General features: G+C 40.0%; 1 protein-coding gene across 21 annotated transcripts in view; it reads right to left on the bottom strand.

Moving 5' to 3' along the window:
- STRBP (spermatid perinuclear RNA binding protein) overlaps positions 1-15,949 on the bottom strand; it is a 72,889-nt gene that overhangs the window by 29,652 nt on the left and 27,288 nt on the right. For 16 of the 21 annotated variants that reach the window (XR_008733831.1, XR_008733832.1, XM_055720298.1 and 13 more), the window contains 7 exons: positions 14,688-14,905; positions 10,613-10,778; positions 7,791-7,935; positions 2,138-2,232; positions 1,630-1,725; positions 762-873; positions 75-172 (listed from right to left, as the gene is read on the bottom strand). Coding sequence is in view for 19 of the 21 variants with exons in the window: in XM_055720298.1 (XP_055576273.1) it covers positions 75-172; positions 762-873; positions 1,630-1,725; positions 2,138-2,232; positions 7,791-7,935; positions 10,613-10,778; positions 14,688-14,905 (930 nt within the window). In the remaining 2 variants the exon portion in view is untranslated. Of the gene's footprint in view, positions 1-74; positions 173-761; positions 874-1,629; positions 1,726-2,137; positions 2,233-7,790; positions 7,936-9,340; positions 9,551-10,612; positions 10,779-14,687; positions 14,906-15,949 lie in introns of those variants that run through there. The other 5 variants (XM_055720301.1, XM_055720303.1, XM_055720305.1 and 2 more) reach the window with 3 other exon arrangements.

The raw sequence follows: 15,949 nt of genomic DNA, 5'->3' as shown, positions 1-15,949 counted from the left end.
AGAGAATAAATTGTATTAACAAGCTAAAATCTTCACTGCTACAGTATCTAGCTCCTCAGATGTATGTTTTCTACCTGAGCACTGTGTGTAATGGCTTCTTTTTGCTGGACTGTCATATTAGACAAAGCATCTGTTGGCTCCCGTTCACAGGGGTCATGCAGACCAGGGCCTCCTAGGAGGAAAAGAGGCAAAGCAGATTATTGAGAGTAGTAAATGAGAAGCAATATGAAAATGGGGACTGATGGGACATTGTAACAGCTAATCTCAGTCTTCAGCTGAGCAGGAAGTGCGCCTTTTCTAGTAAGGGATTCAAACATCACACAAAGCAAGCTAACCCCGAGATTTTACTCCCTTGCAGCAATGGCCACAGAACTTACCAGGGTTAACACCACACATATGTAATAGCATGAACTAAAAGCAGTAAGTTTTAAAAAAACATATAATTTGGATAGATATGTAGATTTTAATGAATCTACAGAAAACAGATGGTCATTAAGTCTACTAGGGTTAATTTATAAACAAACCTAACATTCCCCACTAACTACTTCCGCTTTAGAAGTACTCAATCAAACAGTTACAATCATGCAGCTTCTTTTTTTCTTTTTATTTCCTCTTAATTTCAAACAACAAATTATTCATTTAGCTCCACTGCAGGTTAGGAGTTCAAGGGAGGCGTTTTTCATCTAATCGCACAGCCACAGCAAAACATTAAGGCTGTCTGATCAACCTTTGATATTCCTGAAGTTAATCTGTCCCCTTACCAGGAAGCAGGATTCCAGATGCCAAACACTCCATTACTCGTCGCAGCGCTTCCCCAGCGCCCAAAGGTCTATTACAAGTACCTATAGATTTTTCACATATAAGCTCGAGTGGCTAGAAGACATTAAATTATGATTAGTATGGACACAAGGGTAACTGTAACTGCAGTTAAATATGGAGGGGTAGAGGGGAAGAATATTCACATCAGCTCGCTTCATTTTTAATCCACTACGGCTCTAACTGACAGAGACAGACATCCCAGAGGACAGTTCATGGCATGTGTATTTGCTCCCTGCCCTGAGTCATCTTTTGAGGAAACCAACTGCCCTCCATTAAGTGCCCAGGAAGTCTAAATGGAGGAGCCTTCTAAAGCCAAGTCACATGAATATTCTCCTCCTCTCAAGGTTTGTCAGTTCTACGTGAGAAAAAACACTGCCTCCACTGAGCTACAATGTTCCTCGCTGGATACGCAGAGCATTTAGGCCTCCCCAAACCTGCCAACATGACATAGTAACCTCTGGTAGGAGCAGCACTCTCACGGTATTCTCATAAATATTCTCGGGATATTTCTGAAAAGTTAAATTTAGAAGCACCAGGTGAGACTCTATTGCAAATCCTTGAGGATGTGCAAGGCCCACAGCATTACGTCTCTTTCCATGGCATCTGTACACCCTAAGGACTGAACAAGTACTTGCGTTCTCTTTCCTTCCTACAAGTACTTCCCTACATGGGTCACAGTTAGTGAGGAGTAAAAGGAAGGGGGTTTAAGGTGTTTCATACAATGCACTGTCTTCTCCAATCCAGACACTGCTACAATTCTCAGGAGACCTGAGACCCGACCTTGTGGCCTTCAACTCTTTCTGTACTTACCCATCCTTTCAGTGGTGCCCACGTGGGGACTCTGTTGCACAAATCCCGCAGAATACGAAGGACAATTACACATGATTTTAGTCCATTTGCCCTGGCCTAAAACAAACAAAATGATTCCAATACACCTGCAAAAACCTGGCCTTCAATTTTGCTTTTCTTTTTAAATGCACAGAGTCCTGGGATAGATTTTTTTAATTATTATTACTACTACTTAATCAGCTTCATGCAAAATAAAAAGAGTTATATAAAAGTAAAATACTTCAATTTAGAGACACATAAAAAAGAAAGCAAAATGTCAAGATTGCTTTTGTAGCCTCATGACAACTCTAGACCAGCTGGCTGTCTACCTGTCACGTTTGCCCTTGCACAGTACAGCACTGAATTCAGAATTCTAGACCTTTGCTCTATTAGGGGCTAGTCAGACATTAAAGAGGCATTAAAATTAAAACTGTCTCAAATTAAACCTCGTAAGGCTACAGTAACAACAAGGTAAGAACAAATAGCCAACCTGAAACCATTTGGCGTGCCGCAGAGACGCCAAGGCCTCCAGGCATTTCTGCCTGTCCAATAAGTCCGGAGGATCTTTCATCGCAACATTATCTACTGGTAAAAATGGGATAAAAAGAGACAGATACAATTTGACCAAGGGGTTTCTGTCACAATACAAAAAGAGTGGCAGCATCTCAATGAGATAATAAGACTCCCAGAATTTAAGTGCACTGTGTTATTTAATTTAAACAAGCCATTAAAGGTAGTAAATGTGCACGTGTGCAACAGAAGCAAAGGCATTCACTCCTTGTAAAATAATAGTAATAATAAAGATGGCCACTGCTACAGACAATCTGGGATCTTATTAAAAATGTAGAACACATTTCAGGGCAGAAAATAGCTATATAGCACTTTCCTCTTTTTTGGTTCTTTTTTTTTGTTGTTGGGTTATATTGGGCACTTTTTTCCCCTCTTCCTTCCCTTTGTGACTTTCATGGCACAAAGGTGGCAGAGAATTTCAAAGAGACAAGCTTCTTTTGACAAAAGGAAGATATTCTTGTAAGGGTATAAAAAAAAAACCCTGTAATCAGTAGAAAGTGAAGTTACGTCCATGCAACTGTTGAGAATTCCACAGAAAAACACTGAATATATTTGAAATATTATTGCATGAACAGTACTAGCCAATATAATTCAATGAAAGAAATATACCAGAAATGCTAGTAAGATATTTTACAGTCAGATTAGTCTTTCATATAACAAGAACATATGAAAGAAGTGAGTAAATTTGGTAACTTCCAGATTATTAGTGTACTGGAGAGGTGGCCGCCTCTTGTAAAACTCTTCCCAACAGCAACCGAAATCAACAGAGGAAATTCAAAGTCGTCTTTGAGAGACAAGACACTGATATCTTCTGTCCAGGTTTACACACTTTTGGTTTTTTCCCCTTTCTCTTTTCTTTATCCAGCATGCAACAAACTGCTTTTAGCAGTCACATCCAGTTTTATATTGAGGGACATCACGCGTCAGTCCTTTCTTCCCTAGATTTATGGGGTTTTTTAATCTTAAGTATCTATCAGCATCCAGATTCTCTGGAAACTCTGAACAAATGACAGACCTTGCATATCTATGAAATCTGGTTTAAAATATTTTAGTTTTTAGCTAACATGAGAACATTTTAGAAGAACTAAATAAATCCATGGCTCAACTAAAACTTTGAATATGTTTAATTTCCCATGAGTACGCTATTAGTCTTTATTTCAAAATAAATAATTTGGAAATACAGTCTTTTCATTATTCACAGCAGTCAGCTCTCCAGGTCTTCAAGACCACTATGCAGATCTGAATGAAAAACAATATCCATTACAAATTAAAGACTATGCTAGATAAGCAAAATCCAGCAAGTATCATCAGTCTGTAGTACAGTTTATTAGTAACACCTCAAAGTACATTATTGCAGGTTGCTTTGGATAGTACTGGTTACATGTGCAACTGCATCTTTAACGTTGAAGTTGCTTCACCTCCTATGCCATTCCAGGGGAAGGTTACTCTGGTAAAAGCACATTATGTTATGATGGATAAAAGAGCCCAAAGCTAAAAAAAAAATCCAAAACAACCAAAACCAAAAAAACCCCACCCCAAAACAAGAAAAAATTAAACCACAGTGTAAAACTGAACAGAACCAGGTATCTTGTTGTGACAGTTCACAGTTGCGGTTTGCACCTGCTGGCTCTGCTGTCGGCAGAAGACTCAAGTGCTATAAGCTTATTTTCTAACCCCAATGAACTTCGCAGCAGATATTTGCATTGTTTCTTATTGCCCTCATCAACAGTATGACAATACGGGGATTAATCACACCTCTTGCCAGTTTTCCAAATAAAAGCTGCAAAGTCTCAAAGCATTGGATTTCTACAAGCACAAAAGGTCACTTTGAAACACAAGATTTGCTTCTAGATTTCCTTTGCAGTTTCATCATTTTCAGGAGTAACATTTTGTGGCACACAATTACTGAATGTACATCTCTCTAGTTCTGTAAGAAAACTTTATTGTGGACAATATAAACATCTGCTTAAAGCTCATGTACAAAACAACTACTGTCAATGAATGATCAGAATCTTATTTTAAAACGTTAGAAATGGCAAAGGTGACTGATTGCAAAATCATTGTTTGCAGTGAACCAAATCTTTAAACACCTAGAGACTTTTACTTAGTAGTGTACAAGGCTCTGCCGAAGTTTGTTGCAGCCATTGACAAAGCAAATTCATTTTTCCTTTAAAAACAGAATATGTGTCATCTGCCACTCAGGTGAATGAAAAACCTTGTAAGATTTAATTTGTTTCAACAAGTTAGAATCACGCTTTTTCCTACAGGAGTAAGGCTGTTGCCAAAGGTCTAAACTACAGGCATCTTGGAGGATTTTGCCCATTGGAATTTCAGTACTTAGGGTCCTGAGCACCTTTCGCAGATGTTGCAGTCAGCCAACTTTTGGGTGCAAGATTCTATTAAACAGAAAGATGAAGAGAACAGGCAGTGAAGAGGGCGAGCGGCTTGCAGCAGGCTCCCTTTCGATACCCTCAGGAGAATGGCATGTTTCTTCATGCTCTGCCAGTCAGGAAAGTGAGACCCAATCAAAATTTTCAAATGTGATTGCACAGCTTTACTTTTTTTCTCATGGTTTTAACAAGGGCAATGATAGAAGGAGTTTAAATGAACAGTTAATAATAAAGCCCTGACGTTAGCTCACACTATGCAACCCAGAACCAATCCTTCAGGAATTCTCTCCCTGCTTGCTGCATGTGTTCTCTTCACACAGTAGCTGTCAACTTCATTCATTTGCAGCCAGCCATACGAGGAGCGTTGTCTTCTCCATAGAGGTAAGGTAAACCTGTCACTCGTTGCCCCTTCAAAGGCACTTGGCACCTTTGGAGCATCGCTGGCTGCGTCTGCCCGGCAAAGGCAGCAGCAGAGGCAGGACTGTTTATGCAGCAGCTGCGCAAGGAGCAAGGTTGATTTCAGCCCCACTTTGGTAAATGAACTTGTTCATTATTGCATAAGCTTGTTGTTACTGTACGCTCAGTAACAATGACTGATTTACAAGCTACAACGTTCTGGTCTGGGAAGCCCGGTTTATATTTGATGCTATGACTAAAAATTCAGTTTCTTAAGAAGTTTGAATTTTAAACAGATGCAAGATGCAGGAATTTTAGGTGCTTGACTTCTCAAGTCCACATGAGACAGCAGAGCTTTATGGATAGCCGTTTGTGAGAAACACTGAAATGCACACACACACTGGTCCACTATTTATTTTTGCTAACAAGCAGCAAAAACAAATAGGATGAACACCACATCTTAAACATGAACACTTTTCCAAAGAGGTGGGGACTGAAGAGAAATCCAGGCATGTTTTTCGAATACATTCTGACATCAGGGCATGAAGGCACACACAGCATTCCTACAGAACAAATGGGAGCACTGATAACGAGGTCCGTTACGCCTAACCTCGCCAGTTTGGTTAGAGGACAGATTAGTGCTAATCACACCGAACCTGAAACCTTGGTCAGTTTCGTGCCACGCCACTCCCTGGGTGCCAGCGGGCGGGCAGCCAGCCACAGCGCCTGCAACCCCACCGCCTATCTTACAGTGAGATGAAAGGCAAGTTGAGAAGCATTTTGAGCTCCTTCATTCAAAAGGATGTAGGGAATAAACTCAAAACAGTTTTTAAAACTGCATAGAAAGTATATTTACATTTGGTTGGCATTATTCAGGAGTATTGAAAAAATATGGCAGTACTTTCTTTGGAGAGGTGATCAAGGTATTTTCAGCAGACAGTTTTCTCTTGAGTCATCTTCCCTTGATATTAGACATGAAACCTTTTTGGTCTGAATCTAAGTGAAAGTGACCTAAATATGGTTGGAAATACAAAAAAAATATGCCCCTCTTAAATTTACTTAGTGACATCTGCATAACTTTTCACATACCTTAGAAAAGGAATATGATAAATGATTCTGTTCACTTGTGTTGAATCAATGTCAAAGAACCTGGGCTTTAAAACAAGATCAATTACCTTGTTAACTGTCTTGTCAGCTGTACAGAAATGACAGCGTAACAGCACTCTTAAGGGAGGTAGTAAAACCATTTTAAGTTTAAAAGAAATTAGTACAGAATCTTGAAGAATATTTTAAGATACTGAAAACAAAACAAAACGCCCACATTTTAAATGTAGGAAAGCATAAAAATCCAAATCCTCACTCAGTTTGTGATGAGTTCAGGAGTCCCCAGAGTTTACTGCCACAAAGGCATTGTTTTTTGCAAGAAAATACTTGGACAGAAACCTTTGTGAAAAACTGCATCCCCTTGTGAGAATCTTATTAATCCTTTACCATTAAAATTTGTTCTGCACTTTGTGCTCTTTCTCACAAATACGGATCAGCTGCAAGAACTACAGGGCTGATCTCAGCATCTTATGGGAAGCTGAAGAATAACTGAAGTAACATGCAATTTATTTTTAAATGGTCTTGCAAAAGAGCATGGTTACTAACTTGAGAATAAGCAGACATTGCAATTAGGGAATCTTTGCCATTCATCTGTTTTGTAAGATTTTTCTGCATCCAACTGCTGCCAAAGTGTAACATTTCATTTGAAAAGGGATCCTTCCTGCCATGGCCTCAAACAAAAACCAGGAGAAACTGACCAACATTTCTCATTGTGTCGGTATTTCATGTGGGAGAAGGGAGGAAGCAAAGGACTTGTGGCAAGTCTAGAAATGGGAAGAGAGCAACAGGGAGTTCCCTAGCCCACATGGGCCCAGCTGCCTCAGTTGTCATGACAGAGAGTGGCCAGTTGGTCAAAGGTCTGACATCATCCAGTGGCAAAGTTTCTAGGGACAGGTTTGGGAAGCGGAAGCAGAAATTACTGACAAGATTCTAAAAATGAAACAAAGTATGGCTACATTTGCTCTTCTCTAGTTCTCTGTGTTTGTTTCCAACCTGGTTGATACTACCAGTCAACATTCCTTGAACAAGGGGCATGGAACTACATTGGACATCAAGCAGTTAGGGAGAAGGAACAGAAAGAAACTAAGTTACCATTTGCTACATCTATTTTGCTCTAAAGACATGAGGTACAACATTCAATTCAGAAGCAAAAGTGCTGTGTTACAGCACTGCAACTTCAGTTGTATCCCAGTTAGGAAACTCTTAAAAGCTAGAAACATATACATATGTATCATCAATTAATAAAAATTGAGGGCCAGGATGACATACTTGCGAGCTTTGCAGGAGAGTGTTTTTATGTAAAAGGAGAAATAATTTTATGAGGTTTTCAAGATACTACCAACCAATCCCACTTGACTGACTTAATTCGAAAACAAGACTGTGCAGCGCTGGGGTGCTCAAGAATTAACTAGCAAGTCTGAAAAAAAGAACTAAGATCTACTTGTACGTCCCAGTTATCAATGTAGGCATATTGCTTGCAAATGAAAGCTATGCATATTTTACATGAAAATTAAGTGACTGTTGTCTTTTTAAGGCACAGATAAGGTAACCTATGGTCGCAATAGCCAATCTAGTTAGTACATGATGCACAATTAAAAACCTACTTCCCAATTAACCCTGTGCTGCACAGTCAGGGCATTTAGATAGAACAGTCTTAAAAACAAGTTAAAACGCTCTGTGTACCTCCTTCCTTCTTCTCTGCTTCATCTCGAATGAGAGGGGATGTAAGTATCACCTTCAAAGTTAGCTTGGGCTCCTTTGTGTTACGAATAATAATAGCTGCCTCATTTACATGCTCCTCCACGAGATACTTCTCTTCTGTAAGTTTCTGAAAGTCACCAAGAAAGATTTCAAGAATCTCCCAATCAACTGAAAAACTGCAAAATCTCTGTATGTGCATATGCCTCTTAACTAATGAGAAGCCTACCAGACATTGCAATAACAAGACCTTGCCTCCCTCATTAAAAACAAACAGAAAAACCCCAGTAACATGCTTACAAAAAAATAAAGATCTTCAACAAGTTTAGTAAGAACACCGAGTAGTTCCACTAGGCTATCACTCTTTTTTAACTTTTTCATAGCTGCTAGCATGCCAAATACCGCCAGCAACCTTTGTTCTTAGTAAGTACACATTCCTCAGGTACTGCTACCTCTAAATGTAAAAGCTCTCATATGTGGCATGACCAACACAACCGTAACTGTCAGTGCAAACGGATGACAGATTCCAGGGCCAGAGTTGCACCAGCTCACCTAGTCCACGTACCTGCCATGAAGTAGAACCAAACATACCTCGGCCATCTCCTACCAACCCTAAGATATCTTCAGATGCCCTAGCAACAGAGATTTTGCCACCTCTCCAAATAGTCTATTCTGATCCTTAGCTGCAGATATAATTTAGATGACCTATTTTGCAACAAAAAATGCTCCTTGCTGCAGTTCCAATTACTTCTCACCCTACCTTTGGCAGTCATGTGAAACACTGAATCACTGTCCCTTTATAAATAACCATTAATGTCTTTTAAAACCTACACCTGCATTATGTCTTGACTTTTTCCTAACCAGGTAAGTTTTAATTATGTGGGTTTCTTAGGTGCTCATTCTCACTTGTCTGATTTTCTCCAATTTGTCCACCCATCCCTCTCACTCCCTTTCCACACAGTGCTTGAAACTGGATGCAAGACAACACTGTCACCCACTTCACTCATTAATACCAGTGCCAGGAGAGATCCCTAACAATGCCTGGAAAACATGACCTCCCTCTCTTGACAGCACACCAATAAACTGAGTGGGCTTTAAACTGTTTTCAAGAAACTTTTAATTTCTTGCTTAGATTTCTTTTGTAGATAATACTCCAACCACCTTCTAATTTGTTCCATTGTGGATTGTACCAGAGTTATCTCAAGTGATCTGTGTCTGCAGGTCTTTCAGTAGTCCTTTGGGACCTCCCTCAACCTCCAGAAGTGCAAAGATAACCACAGGTGGTTCAGAGTCCTAAAGCTGCCCCTTCTGTTTGTGAGTTTGCTGCAGCAAGACCACACAGTTAGAGCGTATCTAACATATACTCTAACTTCTTTCCTCGTTGCAATCTGTACTCCTCCAGCTCCTTTATTGTTGGGATGAAAATCTGTAAGCATCTGCTCACTACAAGCCGAGCCGACAAAGCGGCAAAGCAGAACTGTTAACATCCCTGTACCTCATTTGCTCTTTTTGTCCACCAGTGGGCTGGCACCTACCTTCCTCCTCCTGCATCGGGTGCATCTGCAGAACCCCTCATTGTCTTTCATGCCCACAGTGGCTGTAGCTTGTTTCATGAGTCAGAATACTCATCTTTTCTGTAATCCCTTTCCTCACAGTTCTTCCCCATAGGATCTTAACTACTTGTCCCTTGAATTTACTGCAGTCTTCACATCTTTTCATTACATCTGTTCTGCTGTTGTCACTTTCCTGAAGCATACGCTAACTTTTCTTATCACTTTCAACCCTTCTCATCTCATGCCTCGCTACAAACAAAAAAAAAAAAAATGTACTCTTTACTACTTGACACATCCCTATCATTTTCAAACAAGTAAAATTTACTCTCTACTACTCAATAGATACTTAGCATTTTCAGCTATGGATAGGGCCACATCTGCAGGCACAACATTATCTCATTAAAACAAGCCCTTTATGTGAACAGTGAAAACAAACAGCTGTCAAGAATGGTAAAACACATACTGTCTATGTGGAAATCAACAAAGCCAGAAAAGCTGATCGGGAGAAAAGCAGATCAAGTTTGGACATGGTTTGGAGAGAGACACTTGCAGTGAAATACTTTAGGGCAGTTTCTCGGCAACAGCATATGTCAGTCTGGAAGCTGGACTGATTATTCAGACTGACTCTGTGAAAAAGGTATTATCCCTAGCTGCTTTAAAGAGACCGATGTCAGCTGTAAGTGCTGCCTACTAGATGCCAACATCAGAATTAAATAGCCATAAATAAAAAGAATTATGAGCTCATGACTAACATGAGCTAAAATGAGTGACCACCTAAAGTGGCTTGCTCTCACTCAGGAGTACAGAGGTGTTTACCTTGGAACAGCCCAAGTGAAGCAAAGCAGCTGCAGTGTAGAACTTAAGGTTGCGGCAGGGGACAACAATACAGACTGATTCACATGCCTGATGGGGAAGACTTCTGGGGCTGCAGTTTAGCTCACGTTAGTGGTCAGACCAGAGAGCAAAAATCAGCTGGGTTAGTTACCAAACAGAACGGTTAACTGCCATCATGGGAAACCCACATCACAAATGGGGCGTGGGCAACAACAGGAATAAGATGTTAGATTTTGTGAATAACTACTTTATGTCACTACGTAAAATGTGTCGCACACCTTAGATATCATCCTAGATTCAAACTCTATTTCTTTAATCCATGCCACTTGTCTTTTTTCCTGGAACAAGTTCCAGCCTTTTCCCAAGTACACCCTGCAGGGCTACTGGCCATTGTTAGAGGACTACCCTACATTAACTCACCTGAATTTGAGCTGGGAGATTGTCTTTAACTATACATAACAAGGTCTTTGTGGGTTTTTCTTTGCACATGAGAACCAGCTCCAGATCCATATCATCTTTTATCAGCAAGCCCTTTGCAACCAAGCCAATTCTCATAACACCACACAATGTCCGACCACCTTGATCCCTGAAAATGAAACAATTTGGAGTAATTAAAATGGTATTTTCACACATTCAAAATAATTGTATTATCCTATCACAGTGAGGAGATAAACAGATGGGACTGATGACTGTGCTGAAATGGCATAATACCGATCAGAAAATGAAAGGCACAGACTCTTTTTATGCAAGTAGCTCCTGTGAAAAAAATAAATGTAGCCTACCTCAAGTCACCAAGTGCACCCAAGTTCACTATCTGCAGATCCACCAAAAAAGAGTAAAATAATTAATCTAGAGGAGCTCTCTGACAGAAACCGTTTTCAAAAGTGATCTGAGTTGTCTTTTAGTGACACTCCAACTTTAAACATGGCCATGCACTTTTTCAATGTTTCTTTTAGTTGATCCATACATTCAAACCTTTATCTTTAAAATTATACAACCGAATCCTGAAGTTTTAGCCCATACTACAAACTGACATTTCAGGAAAGCTTCTAATTTCCAAAAGCCTTTCAGGCACAATTTCTTCAACAAATCTTACCACTAAAACCTACAGAAATAGAGGTCGGACTACAAGTTTCCAGCTACGGTTCCACAGAGCACTTATGAGCCACAGTAAGCAACCCTGGAAGCAACATAAGAACACTTTGGTTTTGTACAAACCAAAGTACAGACAACAAGACCAACAAAAACCAGCTTAGTAGGCTAGAACTGCTTAAAAACATCAGGAAAAATGCAAGAAATGCATCTTTGACAGTTCAACACCAGCTGTTGCCACATGATGCATCCCACGCCCTGTGGCACATCGCCACTGCAAAACCCACAGAAAGCATAACCACCTCAGCCAGGAACAGAGCATTCCTGTTCACATCATTCCTGCCATCCAGAGAGATAGGCTGGATATAAAACAAAAAAAAACCCAAACCCAATAAACAACAAACCCAAACCAGTCATGCTGTGATCAAGGGTTAACACACAGATCCTAAGCTTCACTCAGAAGTATCTTCATCTAATAATTGTACCGTCTTTGTCTTCATGTGCTTTAAATGGCAGAGCAGGAACAGGTGCTTAAGCAGTAGACAGATGAAAAGAAGGAATGACACAGGAAATGAAGTGGCAATCCCAAACCAGCTACCATCCTTGATTAGCCAGAAGCAAACAAACAAAAACTGTTAGAAAGTAAACATCATCTCAGCTTCCACCCTGGAACTATGCTACTTCAACCGTATCTGGATGCAAACATGAGAAAACACAGAACTCCTTGACATATGGTTTGTAATTAGCATTAAGACACTGTCAGTTACATATTTTTGGACAATACAAGCTAAAAGGGGTTTACAAAGTGAATACTAAAATAATTTGTCCCAAACAAATGCACAGACACAGAAATTATTTTATATGTATAAATAGTACAATGACATTTATAAAATCTGTACTCCAAACAGAACACAAGCATGAAAAATCCCACACACACGTGTGAAAGCAAGGCTGTCCAATGGTCTCAAAAGCATTTACTGCAGGCTTGGATTTTAATTTTGGGGGTTTTTTTGGGTTTTTTGGGTATTTTTTTATTTGTTTGGTTTTTAGAATCCATTCCGTGCTCATTTTACCAACATCAGAAGACACCTAAAACCATCGCCAGTAGTGCTAGGAAGGCAGCACCACCACATACAGCACCTGCGTATCAAGAAAGACTGACTGTTCTTCAGCAAAACACTGACCTTAAATACCTTCCTCAAGAAGATGACAAAACTTAATTGTCCACCCGTAAAGAAGCAGCCTACCAATCCACTACAATTATTCTCCTGTGTCAATACAATCACACTGTCTTACAGCAATTTATACATTAATTTATGTAAAAATATTCATGATTTTAAGTGTTTTGCTATTTCTATTTGAATACGTTTCACACCAAAGAAAAGTGACATTATCACAGCTCAGCCTTACACAAAAATGCCAGTGATCAGACTTGTTAAATATTTATTAGGGAACAGAAAACCACAGGCATCAAATGAGGGACCATTTGTATATTTACTTTTCCAAGGCTATCAGGCAACAGCCTTCATGCTGCTGAACATTTCCTATGTGGATCAGTATATTCTGAGTAGGTGGTGCTGCATTTAAACTTCATGCAGAGCAAGCAGTTTATTTCAATAGCTCCCATGCCCACAACCTTATCCTAGAGATAACCAAAGACAACCTTAAATGTTAAGAAAGAAACCTGGGGAAAACCACTACTAACACATGAAGAATTTTCTGCAGAATCCACAACACTGCCAAGAAACCAGATCGAGTCATGAATGCTTTCTGCCCCTCCCAGCCATACAAACTTCCCCAGTTAGTACAGCGCATCTCTTGTGTCTAAACTGAGGTACATCCAGATAGTGAGGCACAGCAGGGCTTTGCACCTTCTTTCCTAAATGCTACTCTAAAGATTTATGAAGACATGGAAATAACCAAGAACCACGTTACTACAATAAAACAGGAAACAGTATTTAACTTTTGAATTTTCAGACAGACATCCTTATGCATTTAGGAATAACTGATAAATACAACAGTAACCACCATCCCTTTCATATTAAGCCAGTAAACTATTTTTTCAGTTTAAAAACCTAATGCAGTCTTCCTGATTCAGAGTTAGATATTTTTCCATGACTTGCACTGAACTGTATCTTACTCCAGAAGTATAAAACATACAGGGTCTGTATTTCCATCTACTACTGCTAGAGTAGGCTACACTTCCACCATCCCAAAATGTAAACAACTTCACTTATTTACCACAACACCAAAAATCAAGAGAGGTCTCACAATAAACCTTCCACTGCCATAAAAGGTGCCAGAAAATGTAACAAATATATGAAAAAGAATACACCTCCTTTATCAGTTTTAAGATCAGACTGTACTAGGCAAAGCCCATGCAGCAGCAGACTAATATTCCATGCATCATCAGAAAGGAAGTGGAAAGAGGTCTCTGACTGCATCTCTAGTGCAGGTTATGCTGCAGATGTAACCAGACTGTCCCAAGAAGTTCAGTGGAGAAGTATTGGATCACAGGAAGTGCAGAGAACTGGAAATCTGTTTTTCAAGTCATGGATTAGGAAGTGAAGCACCGGGAGACCAGCAGCCAATTCATCATAACCTGGACAGACACTTACCTGAGCTGGCGAGCATGTCAACCAGATTACCCAGAAAGCACTGAAGAGCCAGAAGTGCCCAAGTTAAAAAGTTTTACACAGAGAAAATGAAGGAAGAAAAAACCCCAAACCCCCAAACTCACCAAAACCCCCCACTAATTGCTCCTGCTTCTTCCTTGGCTACCAGCGTTCTGCTAGAACAAAACTTGGCACTATGTCAGGAAGCAGACGGGGACAGAGAGCAAACAGATGTTTCACTCTGTAGAGAACTACATAATTGTACTGGGTTTGGCTGGGATTGAGTTAAATTTCTTCACAGTAGTGTGCATGGGCTAACGTTTTGGATTTGTGCTGATAACACTTGGATGGTTGACCCATGACAGTAATGGAAGGTAATGGATCCTTAGAAAAGTTAGTTTGCTGAATAAACAAAGTTTATAAAAATCTTTTTTTGTGCATTAAGCTGAAGGAGCCCCTAAAATACATGGCTGTGGATTTGCATTGGTGTGTTACAGGGACATGTATTCGCTTATAACTACTGAAAGGTTTGTCTGCCAAATTCAACTTCACAACATTACAGTAAAATAAATAACGAAATAGAGACCAACTGCTGCCCACACTGGGCTTATTACTATTCCTTGCCCTCAACCCTATGTGCTCCCACCTCAAAAAGTCCAAATATATCCACTTCCTTCTGTGAACATTCATATGCAACAGAATCAAGTAACACTAAGACTCTTATTTAGAGGGAAAGGAACCCAATTCAGAGCAGTACAGTAACACATTATGAGGCTCAGCTCACTCACTTGGCATTGCTTTCTGCAGTTTCCTCCTTTGCTTCCACATCACCCTCACATTTTGTAGACTTGTTCTTTTCATCCATCCAGTCAGAGACATGTTTAAGGGCACATTCTACTGTTGATACCATGTTCTGGACAGCTTCAAGTTCCTCTGGAGATGGATAAATGGTTGAATGTTTCACCATTACATGGCGGTCATCATTAGCAAAAGATCGGATAGATCTCTGTTATGAAGTGGGAAACAGGGGGGGAAAAAAGAACAAAGTTATTGGATTATCGATAGAAGGACATTGCCTGAACGGGAATCCTCCCTGACAGATGTAGGAAAGTGGTTTATGACGACCATTGCTTATAATCACACAGGAGTGATTTCTTATCTTTATTTAAATATAAATTTTAAAAAGAAAAAAAAAGCAAGCAAACACCAGTGCAAAAATCAGCATTAAGCTGGCAAAACATATACGGCCTTGGGTGGGTTATACGGCACCTAATATTTGATGCCTTAATTTACCTCTTCTAGAATCCTTTTATTGGCTACTAAGAGGAACATGCACATGTAGAGCACAGTTCATGTTTATGTCTACCAGGCACATCTGAAGCAGTTTATGTCTACTTTGGGATGAGATAAATTGTGCTTCAGAGGTACATTTCCTCACCCACCCACATGTGACTACAGAAATCTAGACTGTTACATCAGGCTAGATGTTACAGATATCCAAAAATTAAGCAAGACAGATTTCATCTTTTGTTTGGTACATGCCTCATAAGTGGAAGTGTGCACGGGTCACAAATCAGAAAAAGGGAGAACTCCATGCACCCATCTACAGTTGTGGTAGATACAAAATACGGTCAAGACCTGTAGCATGCATTTGTCTGCAACAGCTAGAAGTGGAGTTTCTATGTCTTGTCCTTTCATGACCTCCCCCTCCCCACCTTTTTCTCATTTTCATTATCTCACTTCTCCCTGCCCTCCCCTGCCACGCTTCTCTTTGAGGAGAGGACATGGTCTGGCTGGCTAAGCATAAGGTTGGAGTGCTGAAACAGGGGACCAAAAAACCCTCTGAGTTTCATTCCCAGTTTCATTAAGTGTCAGAGACAGACCTCCTTCATCCTTTGACTAGCTTGTTTATTTAGATTAAGCTTTCAAAGTCAGCGAGAAATCAGTTAGACCTTGATCTTGCTTGAAGGACCTACAAGCCGTGAGCATTAGTACAAAGGAAAGAGGGGCTTCCCTACCCTGGAATACTTGCAAGAATTAAGGAGTTCCT

This window comes from Falco cherrug, chromosome 9, assembly GCF_023634085.1.
Source record: "Falco cherrug isolate bFalChe1 chromosome 9, bFalChe1.pri, whole genome shotgun sequence".
Taxonomy (NCBI): Eukaryota; Metazoa; Chordata; class Aves; order Falconiformes; family Falconidae; genus Falco; species Falco cherrug.
The sequence above is the reverse complement of the archived record's forward strand: the minus strand, read 5'-3'. Positions and strand labels throughout refer to the sequence as shown.